General features: G+C 46.4%; 3 protein-coding genes across 5 annotated transcripts in view; all 3 read right to left on the bottom strand.

The window, feature by feature from the left end:
• Positions 1 to 3: 3 nt before the first annotated feature.
• LOC126922633 (methyltransferase N6AMT1) lies at positions 4 to 663 on the bottom strand. The gene has a single exon (XM_050735434.1). The coding sequence runs from the start codon at positions 661 to 663 to the stop codon at positions 25 to 27; it is 639 nt and encodes a 212-aa protein (XP_050591391.1). The 3' UTR covers positions 4 to 24.
• A 120-nt stretch (positions 664 to 783) lies between these two features.
• LOC126922694 (SNAPIN protein homolog) lies at positions 784 to 1809 on the bottom strand. Its single transcript, XM_050735515.1, has 3 exons — positions 1668 to 1809; positions 1274 to 1553; positions 784 to 1111 (listed from the first exon to the last, which is right to left on the bottom strand). Exons 2-3 carry the CDS (start codon positions 1423 to 1425, stop codon positions 784 to 786), a joined length of 480 nt encoding a protein of 159 aa, XP_050591472.1. The 5' UTR covers positions 1426 to 1553; positions 1668 to 1809.
• The window catches only part of LOC126922425 (putative uncharacterized protein DDB_G0277255), a 46066-nt gene continuing 28935 nt past the window's right edge, over positions 1748 to 18878 (bottom strand). The window contains exons 2-5 of one of the 3 annotated variants that reach the window (XM_050735005.1): positions 12101 to 13088; positions 11772 to 11831; positions 1984 to 5077; positions 1748 to 1829 (exon numbers count right to left, since the gene is read on the bottom strand). In XM_050735005.1, coding sequence (XP_050590962.1) covers positions 4884 to 5077; positions 11772 to 11831; positions 12101 to 13088 — 1242 coding nt within the window. In that variant the 3' untranslated portion in view covers positions 1748 to 1829; positions 1984 to 4883. Of the gene's footprint in view, positions 1830 to 1983; positions 5078 to 11771; positions 11832 to 12100; positions 13089 to 18878 lie in introns of those variants that run through there. The other 2 variants (XM_050735006.1, XM_050735007.1) reach the window with 2 other exon arrangements.

Consider the following 18878-nt stretch of genomic DNA (forward strand, 5'->3'; position numbering starts at 1 on the left):
ATATACATATATACACATATACTGCTATTTTATTTTCGTAAAACTTAATATATACAGATGCTCTCCCCTGATTTTTCTTTCTGCTACTATCTTGCCTACCATGTTCAAATCCATAAATGTACGTAAAATGTTTTCGGGATCGTTCTCTTTAATAACTAACAGATAAAATATTCCAGTGTTCGATAGAATATCAGGAATTTTAGGAAACACTCGTTCCATAACTTTTCTACCATTTGTACCACCTGCCCAAGCTTTGAACAAAATCTGCTCGTTAGAAATTTCATCGTCGCTGGTCACCACATACGGTGGATTAAATATCACGATATCAAAAACGCTGTCGCTACGTATGCAGTTTAATAAATCCATCTGTACGACATCTACCTCTACCAAATTTTCGGCAGCAGTTTTCTTTGAAATTTTACACGCATCGATATTGATATCGATCGCAAGATGGTAAGACTGGCAGTGTTTCTTCAGTGCCATTGCCAGAGCAGTAATTACAATACCAGATCCACTACCTATCTCTAAACACATCACAGGTTTTGTAGCTTTTAGGGCCTCTAAATCAGCTTCTAAGGCATCTATCAAGAGGAAGGAATCCTCTGAAGGTTCATAAACTGATTCTAAATCTTTATCCGATAATCTAACTATCGGTGTATTCATGATACATGGAAAATATATAGAAGAATTTTTGTACAATTTGTTCCTTTCTTAGATATTTCTAAATTAAAGACAAAGCTAAAGAGGGACGTATCACAATTATTTTACACGTACTATTGTGCTTCATTCATATTCTTTAGAAACGTTAGCCCCTTTTTCTGTTTCCACTTGTTCTTCTGTACTTAAAATGTTAGAGGCATTACCATATGGAGAGCTACGATCCAGTAAAGCTTTCCTTTTTACTGTATTTTTCTCCACTGCTTGGTGAATTTTATTCAATCGCTCTTGCGTACTTTGTAAAATGTTACTAACAATTGTGATTTTATGTTTAGCGTTAATCAACTTTTTAACATAAGAATCTGTTTCCAGTGGACACTGCAATACTTCGTTGATCCTCTGCAATTCTTCCGTCAACGATTCAATTCGTTGTTTTAATTCTATTTGACATATTCTGTGGAAATCAATGAATTTCAAAATAAGTAAAAAGTCAAAAGGTCGTACACGCCGATGCAGTACTCAAGTATTTCGAAAAACTTTGAAACGTTATATCAATAACATGTCGAATGTTTACATCTATACCGCAATACATATTTAAGAAAAATACGTTACATACCTTGTGGCACGAATTCTTTCGTCTAATTGATCCACTGTAGGTTTCAAAAGACTCATAAGACCTTCTGTTAGAGCATCTCTCGTTGGATTCTCACAAAAATCGTCTATCTTGTCATCGATGGACGTATTATCACTCGCTGTATCCACATCCATGTTTTACTTCTTTCTATAATACGATACTTTCTAATCTTTCTACCGTTTTTCAGATGGCGCCACCTGCCACATTAGGTCTCTCATCGATTAGATTCTACGAGTTTTTCGTCCAGCAACTAACTAGAAATCTAGGGGAAATTTGCAATGCGCTTTCAAATGTTCCCAAATGAGAAATATACGTCTCTTGCTAGGGCTTTCATATTTTATTTATACAGATATGGTCATATTGAGTGGTATCGTACCTTATTACCTTTATCACGTTCCGAGCATCGAGTTTCGTATCAAATATAGGTTAGAATCGAATCGAATAACACATCAAAAATTTCAACCAAAAGGTTTGTTTATCGATGATACAATTTACACAGTTGTATTACGCAGATTGATGTAAATTTCACATAATATATCTTTGTGGAAGATTCGTTTTGACTTGCGCATTATTTAAACGTTGTTTGTGGAAAAAAAAAACAAACAGTTATTCTATGCATGCAAATGAAAAAATGAATTTATGTATATGCTGCAAGAAATAGATGCTTATCAAGTGTAGTGGTATATACATACCTCCGCCGCAAAATAATTTTTTACATCATTGTCTATTACATACTTTATGAAAAAGCTGCGATGAAATTCTTAATCGTAACAGACTTTGAATATGATAATGAATATAAATGCGGATAATTAAACGCGTTTATTTGCGATAATATAATACGTATATATCGTGATATATTTAAATTACACAACACACAAATTACAGCGATTTACAAACATTATGAACAAAATTCTAGGAAATCGTGTAGGAAAATGCGTGAAATTTCGTCACAACAGCCTTGAATTTTCTATTTCGGTAAATGAGGTATATCTGTGTTAAGATTAATGTTGGCCTAGCAAACGGATTGATCGAAGATCAGACATGGAAGAAGAGTGCCGAAAAAATGAGGTAATGCGGGTTAAAAGGTCGCGAAGCAGATTTAACCCTTTATCTCGAAGAGTGTTAGCATAATTAATAGCATAGATTCGTGAATATTCATATACGTTTGTGAATTTGTTGTTTCTCAAATAGTACTTTCGAATATAAGAGGAAGGCAAAATTGCCTATCGGAAGTAATTGGAAACCGAAACGTGACATTTTTAAGTTAAACGCAAACATTTATAGTTGTTTCCGTAGCAGAAAACGGTAAATCATAGAATAATTGTTATAATACGTACGTTTTTGTAACTAGTTGTGCGTTAGCCTTTCACATTTCGCTTAGGATAGCCGAATAAGAAGAAAGAAAGGAAGGATGGAAAAAAGAAAAGAATAAAGAGATCAAAAAAAACACGACGAGGAACAAAAGGGAAGATATTACATTGCTTCGCGAAAATCTCTTTTTTTCGTTTTTAACTCACGATTAAGGAAAATCGTAGTTTTGTTATCTATCGTATCTATGTATGTATATATTACGCGTACCATTTTTCGCGAATGTAAATAAGATAAAATCGCAGAATCGACGCGAAAGTTACCGGTTCAAATATTTAAATCGCATATTATACAGATAATATTACACTAACTACATACGTATTGGATATGCATCGCTTTTTTACACGTATACACACATAAAAGTGCATAGACCTTTCAGCCGCAAAGAATGCGGCGTGACAGTTTTCGACGATTATACGTATATTTATATTTATATGCATACACATGTGTATACGTACATACTTATACACGTATACAATATACATATACATACATATAATATACACATATACGTAGACGAAACGTACCTAAACGAATTTGTACATAAGGCATCACTATAATAAGTCGACTCTTCTCGCGTAAGTCGTATCGAGAGCATGGTTATGGATCTAGCGATCGTTCGACAAAACCTAGATTGACTCTCCTCGTTGCGGAACGGTGGGGATTCGATGCAAACGAATGCGAGCGACGGAAAATCGCGATAAAAAGATCACCAGTGAACAAACCACTTCTCAACTTAACTCGTTATAGACATATCCTCATTATGTACACAAACAAATAAATTAACGCTTTCTTCGGAGCGGAGAATTTTCTATGCGCATTCTTATCGACGTTCGCGTCCTCTTGCAATCGGCTCCCTCGCTACTGTGGTTAGCTTAGTACAAAATAGATGCCATTATACTGCTGGCAGCAGCCGTTCTCGCAAAAAATTTAGCCTTTCTCACGTCTGATTGCTCCGTGTTCGAACGTTTGCTCGATTTACTTGTTCGCCTCGCACGAACGAAATAGACGGAATTTTAATATTTATCACCGACGAACATTCTAACGATACAGTTGCTCAAAATTATTCACATTCTCGAAAAATTACGTTTCTGCTGCAATGTCGTCTCGTCGGTTGAACGACGCGCGTTCAGTTGACCTTTGCACGAACATCGGATTTCAAGAAGAAGATATTTTACACGTCAACGAGTCCTGTAAATTGTAAATTATACGGCCGAAAGTAGAACGATCTACATAAATATATCGTAGTAAATCGGAACGTGCACGTTAGCGACAGGTGGAATTGTCGAAAACTTTCAACCATAGAACGCAGGCCGAATTAAAATTAGACGATTTTATTCACGAGTCGTCCACACCAATGAACATTATCAATTAAAGATTTACCTTGCATTTCAAGAGAATTTGAGACAAAAATGTTCGCTCTAACGTCGATAGATATAGGAATCTGCAAATTACGTACCTGACATTTCGTTTGTTTTTATTACGTCTATGGCGTAGTTCGGGCAACGAACGAAACTTCGCAATGCGACGAAACTTTCGAAACCTAAAGTCTCAGCGCTAAATGCAATTTATATTTATCGTTAACATTTATTTAAAAACGACTATCTTGAAACAGCAGAAAACACGTAGTAGAGCGGTAGTGGTCCAGCCACTACGATCGTAACTGCGTGTATGCCTTTCATCGTATCGGGCGAACAAACACGGTAACGTATTCGTAATCACGAGCGGTAAATAAGCTATTATCTCGACGATTATCGTGTATCGAGACAAGCGATTAAGATTCGTAAAAAGCAGCGATCGAAACTATCGAAACCCTTCTCGTCGTCTCACGCATCGTTCAAGTCAGCGAAAGATTCAATCAAAGATTCTTCGTTAGCCAGGACACTCGTTTGTTTGTTTATGATTACTTTCCAATCACTGTCCACGAGAATGTAACAGAAAATAACGATGACGATTCGGAATATCGCGAAATCAGTTCGAACGAAAATATAATTAGAAATAAGAGAAACGCGCATAGAGACTCTCCAAGGATTTTCGGCCCAATACTCGAATTCGAGCTGGATTAAAAGAAAGAGTTAAGTTTGCAAATTTCTTCCTGGTAATCTGGGAGAGGCTCGAAGAGATCGGCATAGTTAGGAACGCGTACACTCGAAGAGTCGTTCGACGAAGACGAAGACGAAGACGGAGACGGAGACGGAGATGGAATCTCGGAAGAGCGGTATGGTCACTTGGCGTGCTGCTTCGGAAGATGCCGTTTCATGTGGAGTGCTAGGTGATCGCTCCTGGCGAAGGAACGCTCGCACACGGCACACTTGAAGGGCTTCGCACCGGTGTGCTTTCGATAGTGACGAGTTAATTCGTCGCTTCTGGCGAATCGCCATTCGCACTCTGGCCACTGACACTGGTACGGTTTTTCACCTGCAACAAAAACGGATACAATGCGTATCGATGCTTCGTAACTTTTGCTAGAGGCGTAGTCTAAGGGATTTTTTGCGTTTGCGTTTGTAACGCGGCACAAAACGACCTTCTATACCGTTGGGCGAATGACCGATTAAAATTCGCTAGATTAACGCGATCAGATTCGAACACTGGACCCTTTAATATGCGAATATCGCGTATGTAATTGGTTAGGTTAGCGTAACTTTCCGGGTTAACGGGGCGAAGCGGGATTTCGTTCGAAGGAAAGCGCGGTTTTCGCGCTGGAGAAAAGTTAACTGGACTCGAAGCGTATGCATCTTGGGACCGTTGCCTCGGTTGCAACCAAGCGAAGCTAGGTGAGGTGAGATAGAACGAACTGTAGCTAGGCGAGGCCAGATGAAGAGAGGTGAAGACAGTTGGGACAGGGCGGGGCGCGGCGCGGCGGTGAGGTGAGGTGAGGAGAGGCGCGGCGCGATGAGGCGAGGCGAGGTGAGGCGCGGTGAGGTGAGGTGAGGCGAGGCGCGGTGTGGCGAGGTGAGGCGCGGTGAGGCGAGGCGAGGCGAGGTGGGACGAGACGAGGCGAAGAGCAAAAGCAGGAGCAGGAGCAGAAGCAGGATCGGCGCGGCGCAGCGAGAACGCGAACGGATTGCGCTAGAATACAGGTGAGCGTATTGCGGCATGCGGGTACAGTTAAAGGTCAACGCGGCATCTCTCGTAGCCTAAGGTACTTCGTACATCTATCGCCGTCGCAAAGAGCACCGCTTTGTTCTTTAATAGGTCCCTTTCCTTGGCCCAACTACCGACGAATCGTGCACCACCGCTGCTGTCTCGACCCCTTACCTCGCGCTTCCTCTCTCCGAATCTCTGGAATTCTCTTCGCCGTGCGCTTGCAACCCATCGCGTCGTCTCCCTTTCGCCCCCTTTTCTTCTTTTCTTTCAATCGATACCATTCAACGCGCCACGCTTCCTCCTTCGTGTCCTCTTTCACGTACGCCCTACCCTTACTTGCCTTTTCTACATACGATTCTACATTTAATCATCGATCGATTACTTTTTGCCCGATAGTCGTCGAAACGGAAAGAAAGCAAACGAATCCGTCGAGTAAATTGTAAACGTGTAAATACCGATTGGACGACCGATAATCATTCTATTTATTCGCATTCCAATTACCCGTACTAATTAACTTGGCGGAACGTGTCCTTTCGCGGCTGACGCGGGAAACGCTATTTAGACGAGTTTCTCCGAGCCGCGTCTGTTGTCAACAAACAGGTATGTGCTCGGAACTCGCAGACAAGGATCCCACGATCGCTCTTGGTCGCTCGAGTATTTTACAGCTTTCGCGCATTCCGGTGATAGTTCTCGCGAGCTATGCCGAACGTTCACGAATTCGGAATTCGACGTTGATAAGTGGACCAAAGAAAAAACCAAACAGGATTGGACGAAAGGCGATAAAAGGGATTTTGGTAAGGCCGTATTGAAAGTGGTCGGAGACACGTGGAATCTCGCCACGGAATCGAGAAAATCGTTTGGGGCGGCAATAGAAGTAAGCATCGGAAAATAACGAGCGAGAAGACTCGATAGCTGAGAAATACGCCCACGCATGCCGGTGACTCGTTCTGCCGTATGGAACACAGCTCGGTCTCGCTATGGAGACGACCCCAACCGGTCTTAGCCACACGCACGACTCCCATACAATAATCGGTATTACCACCACGAACGGCATCCATTCACGGTATTGCTCGTTCATGAGAATTCCGCGGCGATTTCTTCGAGACATCGTGTCCGCCGTCGGCTGTGCCGAAGAGAAAAGGCCCGAACCAGCTTTCCGGTAATAGGTTTTTTCTCTCGTCGTCTAATCGTGTCTGTCGCGTGCCGTGTCTTCGTATCGTAGCATCTTCGGAAATACGAGTCTCGTTGCGAGATTCGTGGCAATCGATTTATCGTTTGGCCCTGCGTTCGCGCGTTCATCCTTCGAATGGAGAATTAATCGTACCGTTGAAAATGTACTGGCGATCGAGAGGAACGAAATAGAGCGATCGAAGGACGATGACAACGACGATGACAAGGACGATACACGTTGCACGCGTGTCGTCATCTAATCGACAAGTTACTCGTATTAAGTCATTCGATCAATTACTCTCGGATCGTGGTTGGGACTGAGTCCAGTTTTTCACGCTTTCAGCGAATAACACGAGTTTAACGCCAATTCCGTTTTTGCCCGACGACCGTGTTTTTCCCAACGATGTTCAACGAGACGTGTTCCCGCCTCACGGCATGAGCTCCATCTCGAGAGCAGATACTCGTCGCGTTACTTTATGCGTCTTTTTGCAGCATCGTTGCCGCGACTTTCTACGAAACAAAATGGAAATAGGAAACGAAACAGCGACCGTCTCGAGACTCGATCGGTTCATCGTATCCGTGTGCCTGCCCGGTCGGTACGAATTTTTACGATGTTGATAACGTTCCAGATGGAAGGTATCGTTGAATCGCGTGTGCCCGTTGGCTCGACGACGCCTACGAACCTCGAGGCGTCCCCGTTAATTTCGGATCACTTTCACCGCGGTACGGTGTCTGGCATTCGCAGCGTCTCACGATCCCCAACGGTCTCGTTCTCGAAACTCGTACGGTATAACCCGTATATATCCGCGCAGCGGTTCTGCTTCTCTTTCTCTTTATCGTTTCCTCGTAAGTTCGATTTTCGTCGATCGCTCGTTCACGATCGAGAAACACCGTTAGAAGCGGCGATCGCGAACATTTCGCTGCAAGAGGCCGATCGTCGGGTTTTAGAAGCGGCGAAACGACAGCGGACAAACACGCAGGCTAGAAGGTTGCCAAAGTTGAAAGCATGGATGAGGCAGGAATGTTGCTCGCCTCGTGTTCGCGCACCCTACACCGTGAGACTTAGCCTCGCATACGTGCCAATCGGTTGTCTCTACATACGCGTGAGTGCTTCTACCGTCCACGTATTGGTACTTGGTCGGTAAGTATGTATACAGGCGCGTAAAGTCGCGTCGCGTTGCCTTGCGTTGGCTTGCGTGTTCCTTCCACGATTCGACGTGCAACCAACACTCTGACCTCCAGCGAACGTATCCACGCGTATAAGTGCAGCGCGCGTCCATATCATTTCGAATATCGTCACACTCTTCTCCAATTTCCTAGCTAAGAAGATGACCGCTTTTGTCGGCAAACTAGGAAATTAACCTTTATCTAACAGATATAACCGATGAGAACGTTATACGAGTAGAATGATCGGCTGGGAATATCGCGGGGAACGGTACGCGCACGTTTCATCCCACGTACTTACTTACGTGTGGCTCGTCTTACGAGAGTTTCTCGAACCTTCCAGAGTTTATGCATGCCTCGTCCAATGAGACTAGAATTTTCGTTGCGACAGTTGGTATTTTCAAAGAGGGCGATCGAATCGTTTCAGAACGACTTTGAGAACACCTTTGAGAACGTCTCGTTCGCTCGTTCTATAGCGATACAAAACACTGTAATTTTGATAACACATATTGCAAACGAACGAGAACGAACAATTGTTCAAGGTTGTCTCGCGCGAAACCCTGAAATCGGTGAACGAGCACGAAATTTTCCTATTAACAAGCACGCAACGTGTACAGCTTACACGCGGTATAACGCATTCGAATACATTAGTAGAATACTAATATCGTAATACCTTCGCGTTGATCGAAGAATCGGACGCGACGCGACGCGCTGTTCGTTCACGACCGGTCGAACAATCCTCGAATATAGACGTTCCATCGTGGACGGTATATAATTTACGAGCGATCGGCCGATATTCTTTTCTGGACGCACGGGATAGCACGGGACCAGACGCCACGGGACGAGATGAGACGGTAACGGGACGGGACGGGACGGGACGGGACGAGAGAACGCATACGCACGTGTACGCGTATTTACACGCGCGTGTGTGTCGAGGTGCATCGGACCAGAGGACAAGCGCCCGTGAAAGCCAGGCTTGCCGAGACCTATGCGCGAGCGGTTCGACGTTGCGTTCGTTCATTCAAGACGAGAGCCACGTGCCCGAGGCTCCCGATCCGACAACTACGCCACTGCTTTACCCCTTGCGATTCACCTTTCGGATTTCAGCGACCGATCGCGTTCGCGCCTTTCCTTTCTTCTGCCTCGTCTCGCGATCTGTTTTTTCTTCCTCCGAATTTCAAGCTACCTTTTCCTCCGCTATGCGATCATCGCGATTTCTATGAAATCTCTGTTCTACCAATCGCAAGATCGACGAACGAACGTCAAGATATACGCGCGGCATTTCGTCGAAAGTAAACCAGGATAACCGTACCTACTCTCTGGAGTCTGTCGGGAAAATTGACGCTGTGACGGCACTCGACAGTAACTCGCAACGGACACGGCAGCGCAGTTGTTAGCGCGATAAACAAATATTATACTAATCCCACAGAACACCCCTCCCCACCCCTCCCAGTCCATCCCCCCCCATCCCCTCCCTAATAGGCTAGCGAACTGTCCTGTTTTTGCGTCCAGGCTTTCAGGACATAAATTAAAATATCGTACATAAGCACAGCGCAACAGCGGCTTAAATTTAAGGCACAATAATAATCTTAAAAAAAAAAAAAAAGAAAAAATGTAATAATGCATGGCTACGTCGTACCGTCGCGTATCGGTACTTTTGCCTGTACCACCCTACAATTAGAATTCAGTGTTTATTCTGGAAAAAAAAATCATATAAAAAAAAAAATATGTAGAAAACCTGGAATTAATAAACAAAGATAAAAAAAAAACGGCAGCGCAGTTGTTAGCGTCTTAGGTTTCGGTCGTTCAGGACCCGGGTTCGATTCCCGGCGCCCGTGATTCGATTTTTCTTCCACGCATCAAAATAGAAGAATAATTAGCAGTGACACCTACAGCCGGCAACTACTACTATCACGGACAATATATAATATCACCTCTACAACGCGTTACAAAAAATTCGTCAGGCGGCCGAGGGAGAGAGGGGGAAGGGGAAGGTTGAAGTAACCGCGTACTCGGATCGATTTTGATCGGGCCGAGATTGTCGAAATTTCGCTGCGTTGGTCGAGTTCCGTGGTTGGAAACGCAATTGAAAGATTCGCGTACTCGATGACGAGTTACCGCAAAACCTCGACGTATCAATTGGAAAGTGGTACATCGTGGTTCGAACGCCTTTGGCAGGCATTCCGCGATAGCTTGTCGAGCAGGCACGCGTGCATTCGTCGTCTCTCTCTCGTCCTTCCTTCTTCGCTCGAGTCTATACGCGTCTCTGTACGCGCGTACATTCGTCCGCTTTCGCGTTCGTGTTTACACAGAAGACGAACGTACCTCGAATTCGCGCGCCAATTTTCCCGCTTCGAACCGATCTTACGTACATACGCGCCGAGATTTGGACTATCTACTGGTCGAGCAAAACGTATTCGAAATTTATCCATTACCATTTTTCTAACATTAAATCGGCATTTCTCGACAAATCGTTACGTTGGAACGTCGATTTCTCGGAATTCGCTAATTTAGGAGTCCCTCGATACTCTGATCGATGGTTTCGTTCGCGAAAAGTCGTGTTAACGGAGAAACGATGTAGATGAAGAAGGATGAAGATTTGAACATTTGGGTCGCAAACAACGCGATCGCGTTGTTTAAATTTTGTGTGGAAAAGTCCGAGTATATTTGAACGGACGACTCACGATTGTTATGTTCTCAATAATTTTTATCGAACAAAACTCGAATATTTATAAACTAATAGCACGCATATATAATAACATAGATGTATTTCATAAAACTAACAAATATGACGAGCGCTGTTGCGCCGTTTCTTTCTCTTCGCTATCGCGCTGTCGATATTTCGACTCTGTTTTTTCAAACAACGACTGCGACTCAGACGGTTAAGGGCAAACGTTACGAAGAAAGAAGCTTCCGGGAAAGTGAAACGCGTGCAGATTTCGCTTACAAAACGGACGAGATTCGTCGAGCTGTTTTACTTCTCTATACATGTGCTTTTTCGTCGATACGCGATAAAACAGTTGGACAAACAGACGCGACGTGACGCGACGGTGATGCAGAAACATCGATGCCCGATCAAGCGACGACGACGGAAGAACGCGCAACAACAGCTCTGGAGAAGATCGCGCGTGGCGTGGCTTTAGCAGACAGCCAGAAACCCCTTTCATGCTCGACCGTGTACAAATACACGTAGGTGTAGGTACGAGCGCGTTAGCGAGCAGTGTGTTTGGATACGGACAGGATGTGGGTCGCTAGCTCGAGTCTACGAAACGGAGTGTAGCATACCACGCTTCGTGCGTTCCTTATACGTTTACATATGATAGAGATTCCTTTGCGCGACACCGCGCGCACGCACAGAAAGATCGGAGACTCTGCGAAAGCGAATATGTGTACTGTGTACGAGAATATGATAGATAAGGTAAAACAGAGGGGACAAGAGAGACGAACGAAGACGAAGGTTAAAGGAAGAAAGAGGCTGGAAAGAAGGAGAGGCTGCGAGAACCGCGCCCTGCCCACGCCGAGCGCTCGACCTCGCGCGCTTTCAAACGTTTCGTTTCGCTCCGCGTGGATGAGCTACATATCTAATTTCCACGCTCGTTCCTTTTTTCCATCGGCATGCCGTTTTCCCCTAAAACGCAGCTCGAACCGTTATCCGGCAAGCTCGCACGTTCAGCGAAAGCAGTCGACTTACCTGTGTGTATCCGCTGATGCGCCTTTAAATGCGAACTCTTCGTGTAGACCTTTGTACAACCTGCAAAACGAAATAGTTACCAATACCGTGAGCGTTGCTACCGTTTCTCTGACAATGAAAGCATCGCGTCATCCGATCGTACCCGTAGCTCGCACGCTCGGCGCGTTTACACTTCTCACAACTATGATATTATACACGTACGCTATGTACCGTATGTGTGCCATTAAGCGCCTTTAGGAGTCGGTTACCAATACATCTGCTGCGGATAAAAAGACTCGACGAAGCGTATACAAGTACGTTGACGATTACCAAAGCAACGCAACACTTACCTATGAAATCACAGTGATGAACGCGTCTCTTTTCCAGCTCGGGATTGTTTCGCCTGTTGAATTTCGTGGTGATGCTCGGGGCCTGAATCCTATGAGGAGCATTCATAATGGACGGCTGTGGATAGGGTGGAGGCGGTGTCCGCCTCGGTGGAGCCCCTATCGGAGATCCAGGATCGGAAATCGGCGGCGTGAGCGGGGAAATGTACATTAACCTAGTCATCGAGCCGTAGAGCGGCGACGTCGCGCTGCCACCGATCTGATTCCCGCCTCCGTGGTGAGTCGTCGTCGAGTCGTTGTTGTTGTTATTGTTGTTGCTGTTCCCGGTACCGTTGTTGTTGCTGTTGTTGCTGTTACCGTTCGCATTGGCGTTGTTGTTGCTGTTGTTGTTACCGTTGCCATTGGCGTTGTTGGCGACACCGGTGCTGTTGTTATTGGCGCTCGTGCTGTTGTTGTTGTTGTTGTTGTTATTGTTGTTGTTGTTGTTAGGGGGAAAAGTCTTGAAAGCGGCAGGCGCGGTCCGGTGATGAACGACTTGCGGGCCGGTTGGAGGGTTCGGATGACCGTTCGCGTAGCCCGACACCGAGTTCGAAGCGGGTCCTTCGAGGAGGTGCAAGGTCGGTGGCGGAGGTAGCGGTTCGGTTTTGATCTCGACAGGCGACAATACCGGCGACGAGACGTCGTCGGTCTCCATTTTGACGTGCGACTGCGAGCCCAGCATGTCGGCGTTCTCCGGGTCCAGTTTTTGTATACTCGAGGTAATATCCTCCCAGAGCGGAGGCCTGAGGAACACGTCGTCGTCGTTTCCCGCGGGTTGACTCCTCGACGAGACGAAACTCGCCTGCGGTCGACACACCGGCCCACCAACCTCGAAGAAGTCCTCCATCTGCACCGAGGACTCCCTCGGCTCCTTCTCCGGGTCATCTTCGTCGAGCTTCTGCAGTCGGTCGAGATCCTGTCTACATAGCAAAGTGTCCAGGTCCGATGTCTGCTGGAAATAGAAGACGGACAAAGTCGAGAATACGAGTGGAGAGTTTGAGTTGCGTTTGCGCGCGATTTTGCACCATCACGATGCTCCGTCTTCGCCTGGCAATGTCGAATCGTCGCTCGTGCGAATCGAAAGCCGAACGAGCAAATGGCGCGATGGGTCGGAAAGCACGATATTCGGGGCTAGTCGGAGCCGGTGTAGCTTAAGCAAGCAGCAAACAGGTAAACAAGCGGGTGACTTGCGATATGCTGATTCACGAAAGCGCATGCGGCACGTTGTTCTCGGTTAATATGCAACGACCGCATCGAGGGCTGTGCAGCATGAGGTCTCCCACACTGCACGCCTTCGTATGCCAGTTCTATGATGCATATAACGACTGTATAGCACAGCCGAAGGGAGAGAAGAGGAGACGAAAAGAAAGAAAGGGGAGTAGAGACAGCACAGTTTCGTCTCGAAGATGGGAGGGAGCGGGCCAATGCCGCGTCATTCTTTGCATGATTTGTACACGCGCAACGCGCGCCGCCCTCGTGCGCCGTTCTGTGCGGGCCATGCTGTGCCTCGACTTGCCTTTGCCTTCCCTTGCCTTCCCATGCCTTCCCTTGCCTTCCCTTGCTCTCCACGCTTTCGACGACTGTTCGTACTCTGCTCGCTCAGACCGCATAACATTCCGAATATTTTAATGCGTCGCTATACAATCGCTATATGTAACGCCCCTTTCGCGCCCCCTCTCTTTCTCTCTTTCTCCTCTTCCTTTCACCTGGATGCGTGCACGAGCAGTGGCTTTATCATTTTCACGCCGGTTCGATAAAATACGACGCCTCGGAAAGTGGACGAAGGACGAGGCACAAGGTAGCTAGGTACTTACCTACGTGTTTCCACAAGCATAGAAACGAGATCAGGCTGGCGTACACTTTGAAAGTTCAGCCCGAAGAATCTCGAAGCACCTCGTCAGGCTCCGTTACGACGCGGATCGAAAGAAACGGTATGGAATACGTAAGGTGAATTTTTAAGCGTCATCCTCGTGGGTCGGATTTGTTATCGAGGCGTAAAGAATTCCTATTGCATAGCGTTCGCGGTACACCGATGCGAGATCGCAGATAAAACAGGTTGAACTTGCCCCCGATTCTACCACTTTACCGCGATTAAGTAATTACGAAGAGCGACGCAGAACCGGAAAGATTCGTCGCAAATGACAGAGTATCGCGCGCGCTAGACACACAAGAAAAGTATCAACGAGATACGAATTGGCAAATATCGCGAATAAGCGGGAAACTGTCGTTTGGCAAATTGGTAAATTTTGCGTGTTTCACGCGTTTGCGCCAACGAAGCAAGATGTATGGCGAAGTTGACACGATAAACAGCCGCAGCCCTTTTAGGACAGTATCGAAGGTAGAAGATAAAAGAAGATCTCGATGATGGAAGAATGGATGAAAAAAAAATCTCATTGGAAATTTTTGAACGATTCTGGCTCACCGTCCGGCAAGCTTATATAGTGATTTATGAATTATTTACACAATGAATTATTCATCGTCGGAAGATTGGTATACTCGCAACACTCGATCGTACCTGATATGCAATTTGAAAAGGAGTTTGTAGCGAGGTACGATATGCGCGCTTGCGCGCGAAACATTATATTTAAATGCCATATCGTCTCGACCAGGATGGATGCGGGCTCTCGTGCGCGTTCATCGATAAAATAACCAGCAACGATCGCAAACTGCTGCTTTCGTCGTCGTATTGTTATATCGCGTGTAGAAGGAAACGACGGCGAAAACGATAGAAAAGAGAACAAAAAGAGAGAAGGGAAACTGGTCAAACGGAAGTCGACGGATCCTCGTCAAATTTCCTTCGTGTCTCGCCTTCTTCGTCGTCTTTGCCTGTACCTAACGAGGCGCGCGCAGTTATGGAAAACGTCGGATACAAATTTTGCAGAATCTTCGACGGATTGAGACACGATTCGATCGACTATTAGGAGGAATTCGATAGTCGTCGATATCGTTTTTCAAGTGCCGCCCTTCTGCACTCACGGTTTTCTCGTCTTTTTCTCTGGTGGTTCAGGTCGCTGCGAGCGTGTCTCTTGATCCACGCCGTCGCGTCGCGTCGGTCTCTTTTTCGCGTTGCGATAATGATAGTGCGGAGCGTGAGCAAAGTTCGTCCATCCGGCTATTAATGCGCGTAATCATAGAGTCAGGGCCGTCGGTGTTAATAATGCGTTTTCGAATCTGTCAGAGCGAGAACGAACACCCACGCAGTCGATAGATAGCGCGTCGTCATCGTAGCTGGCGTGTAAGATGAAAAACCTTTGCATCCGTGTTGGTTCGCTCGTGCCGCCTAGTATTTTTTATTCCGACCAATCGCAGCTTCGCGGCCTCGCGACTCGCAAAGGAAGGCGCAAGCGCACGCGCGCCTTCTGCCCCCATTTACCGCGATTCCACGATTAATTATCCCATTCGCGCACTCTCTGTCCCGAGTCTTGTTCGCGGAGTAACGACTAACTAAATCCAAACGACTGCTCTCGAATCGAAGCGCATTAACGTCCATCTTGCGACATTTTACGCGTTCGCGAGCAGAAACGAGATTTTGCAGGATCGGCGCGGTTCCAGGGATCGAAGACGCAAAGATGCATCGGCTTGGCAACTAAGTGATTGCGGGCTTTGTCAATATCGCCTATTGACAAAGCCCGCAATCACTTAGTTGCCAAACCACGAGATCCGACGAAGGCGCGAACGTTGCCAAAGCGAACGAGGGAAACGCGCGGTTTTCCGGTTTCTCGCGTCGTATATTCTAATTATGGGAAACGAACGATAGAACGAGATCGGCAACGGTGTATCGACAGGTTTATCGTTCGGTGTATTTATCGAGTGCCGAGGCAAATGGAAGGCGAAAGATGAATGAAAAGCCGTGAGCAGGAAAGCGGCCATAGCGTTGGCGGTAACGAAGCGTAGCGCGCAGAAGCGAGCTCGCCGAATCAATCTGGCGAGGCCACACCCTCTGACCTAAAGCCGTATTATCGCGATAAATGTGCGGGCAAATGTCAGCCGTGCGCGCTGTCGGCCATTTTTCTCCAGAGCTTTCGACGAACGACCTGCCAAAATCGTTGCATCGACCTCGCGACACCGTCCTCGCGTCCTCGACTATCGCCACGCGGATTACTCGCTCGCTCGCTCGCTCCGCTGTCTCGTCACTTTCTTGGGATTCGAAACAGCGAACGAGCAACGCGATAGTCGACCGGCGCTTAATGGCGCTACGAGCCGAACTCGAGGAAGCTTCGTTTAGGAGCCAACACGATGGAAATTAAGAGACGCGTGAATGTCTGACTTTACAGGGGAAATCCATGCACGTGGATGCTATTACGTTCGACTGGAACAGCTCGTCTGTGACTTGGCTCCGCAGCGAACTTGCCGCCAAGATCGCGTCACCAGGACTCGAGAAAGAGGAATGCGTGTGCAAGTTGTACGAAAATAATGGTGACCGTACAACAGTGTCCTTTCTCGTACGGCAAGCCGGTAATTTAGTTAAATGATGGCGCGAGATGGGCGACGCCTGTGGCCCGAACAACCTACCATTCGAGTAAGAAGAAGAAGAAGAAGAAGAAGAGGAGAAAGAAAGTTTTGGGACCAAGGCGAAAAGAAAGAAACTGAGGGGGCGTGGCACAATCAAGGATTAAGTTCAGATGCAAATTTACGTTTCTCGAGAATGCCACTTGCCACGGCTCCTCCCTCGAAAATCGATCAATCCCTTGGCTCCGGTTCGCCAACTTTGCAGTTTCGACAAGCTGCCCGCGTCCTTCTTTCGTCCATCACGCGCCCAGATTTCATACGTAGCAGCGCACGAGTCAATGCAAGATTCGGATCGGCAGAGAATCATATTCTTGTGCCTTGCAGTGTCGACGTTGTTCCGATTTGCTACGTTTGAAGGTAAACAAAGTCCGGACAAAACATTATCGCCGTTATTTCTAATCGTCAACCGGAGTTACTCCAAGTACGGGGAACAGCAAGTAATTCCAACATAGGAATTCTTCGACGTTTCCAATGGAAAACTCTAAGATGCACCTTGGTATGTTACCAACGAAACAGTACATCGCGACATCAAGATACCCACAGTCGAAGACGAAATATGCAAATGCAGTAACAGATATAACATAAGAGTTAACATCCACTAGTTACTCAATTACTTGACACGTCGGATCAGATCCGCAGGCTAAAAAGATAATGATTCAACTAGAATCACACACACTATAAACTCTTATCAACCCTTTGACCTACAACCACGGGCATAGCCCGTAGTACGATGATCTGGCCAAACGTAAATATCACGAGCATAGCCCATGGTACGATAATCGGGACAAACGTAAATATCACGGACATAGCCCGTAGCAGATGATCGTGGCAGACGTAAATGTCACGGGCATAGCCCATAGTACGATAATCGGGCCAAACGTAAATATCACGAGCATAGCTCATAGTACGATAATCGGGACAAACGTAAATATCACGGACATAGCCCGTAGCAGACGATCGGACAAAAGTAAATATCACGGGCATAGCCCGTAGTAGATGGTCGGACCAAACGTAAATATCACGAGCATATCCCATAGTACGATGATCGGACGGAACGTAAATGTCACGGGCATAGCCCGTAGTACGCACTACACAAGTGGTGCGAATGGCTCGAAGGGTACGCGAGCTTGTTTACGTTTTCGGGGCAAAATTCTCGAACGTAAATCGTAGGTTAAGGGGTTAAACACGACATAGTAGCACGTGAGAAAAATTTACTAATAATTCTCGATGAGAATCGATCGTAAAATTGATGCATATAAAAAGAGAAGAAAAACGCGAGTTACATTTGAACTTACGACCGACTATCACAATTTTATCACTCGTCCCTTTAATAAACCAACGCGTATAATAATCCACCCGAGATATCGTCGCGCGCGATATCGAGACAAGGCGACGTCCATTCGGAAGATAAGCAAAGGTCGCGACCGTAGGAAAGAACAGGAAGCTGCCAGCCAGACCGACGACCTACATATCGAGTAGCCAATTGCTTATTTCGCAAGTTTGAGTAGTTGGAACACGGGAAACGCGAATTTGCTGCGTGCTACGGACAAAGGAGCGGAGTCTGCGCGTACAAAGTCGTAAAGGAAGACAGCTACGTCGTTGGAGCGATGGCGGAGCTAGGCGAGGCAAGGTGAGGATTTATCTAAACGACGAAAGAGGAGAAACGATAGCGGTCGACGAGGAACGGTATCGCGAAACGCGGAACAACGGCTAGAGAAGGCTACTACGTTTGGCAAAGAGAGAAGGAAAGTACCATTCATTCGCCTATGTAGGAATTTTCGGATTCGATGTTCGTGCAAAAGGGAAGCGTCTCTCGCCTGGTCTCATCCTGGCTCTCTCCTCTTCTTCTCTTTCCTCTTGGCGTTCGGTGTTCGAGGGGGCTGTACTGCCGCGGACACGTAGATTCTATCTTGCCATTCAACCGCCTAGGTAATAAAACTCTCGCGTCCATTATTTACTTGCATTATCGTTACTTTACGCCCACGTGGACGCGCCACGTATTTATGGTGAAATTATTCAGCATTATTCCGCGGATATGAATAACGCGAGAGATACGACCCACCGATAGGCGGTATAATTCGCTAAATTTTCAAAAGTTCAGCAACAAGAGAAAGAAAGTTGTTCTTTTTTTCTGCAACGCTTTCGCTCGAGTTCGACGCGATCGCTGGAAACCACGAAGAGACGTACGGACGACAACTGGAAGGAGACGGCGCGCGAGCGAACGAATTGCTTT

The sequence above is a fragment of the Bombus affinis genome, chromosome 1 (genome assembly GCF_024516045.1).
Source record: "Bombus affinis isolate iyBomAffi1 chromosome 1, iyBomAffi1.2, whole genome shotgun sequence".
Taxonomy (NCBI): Eukaryota; Metazoa; Arthropoda; class Insecta; order Hymenoptera; family Apidae; genus Bombus; species Bombus affinis.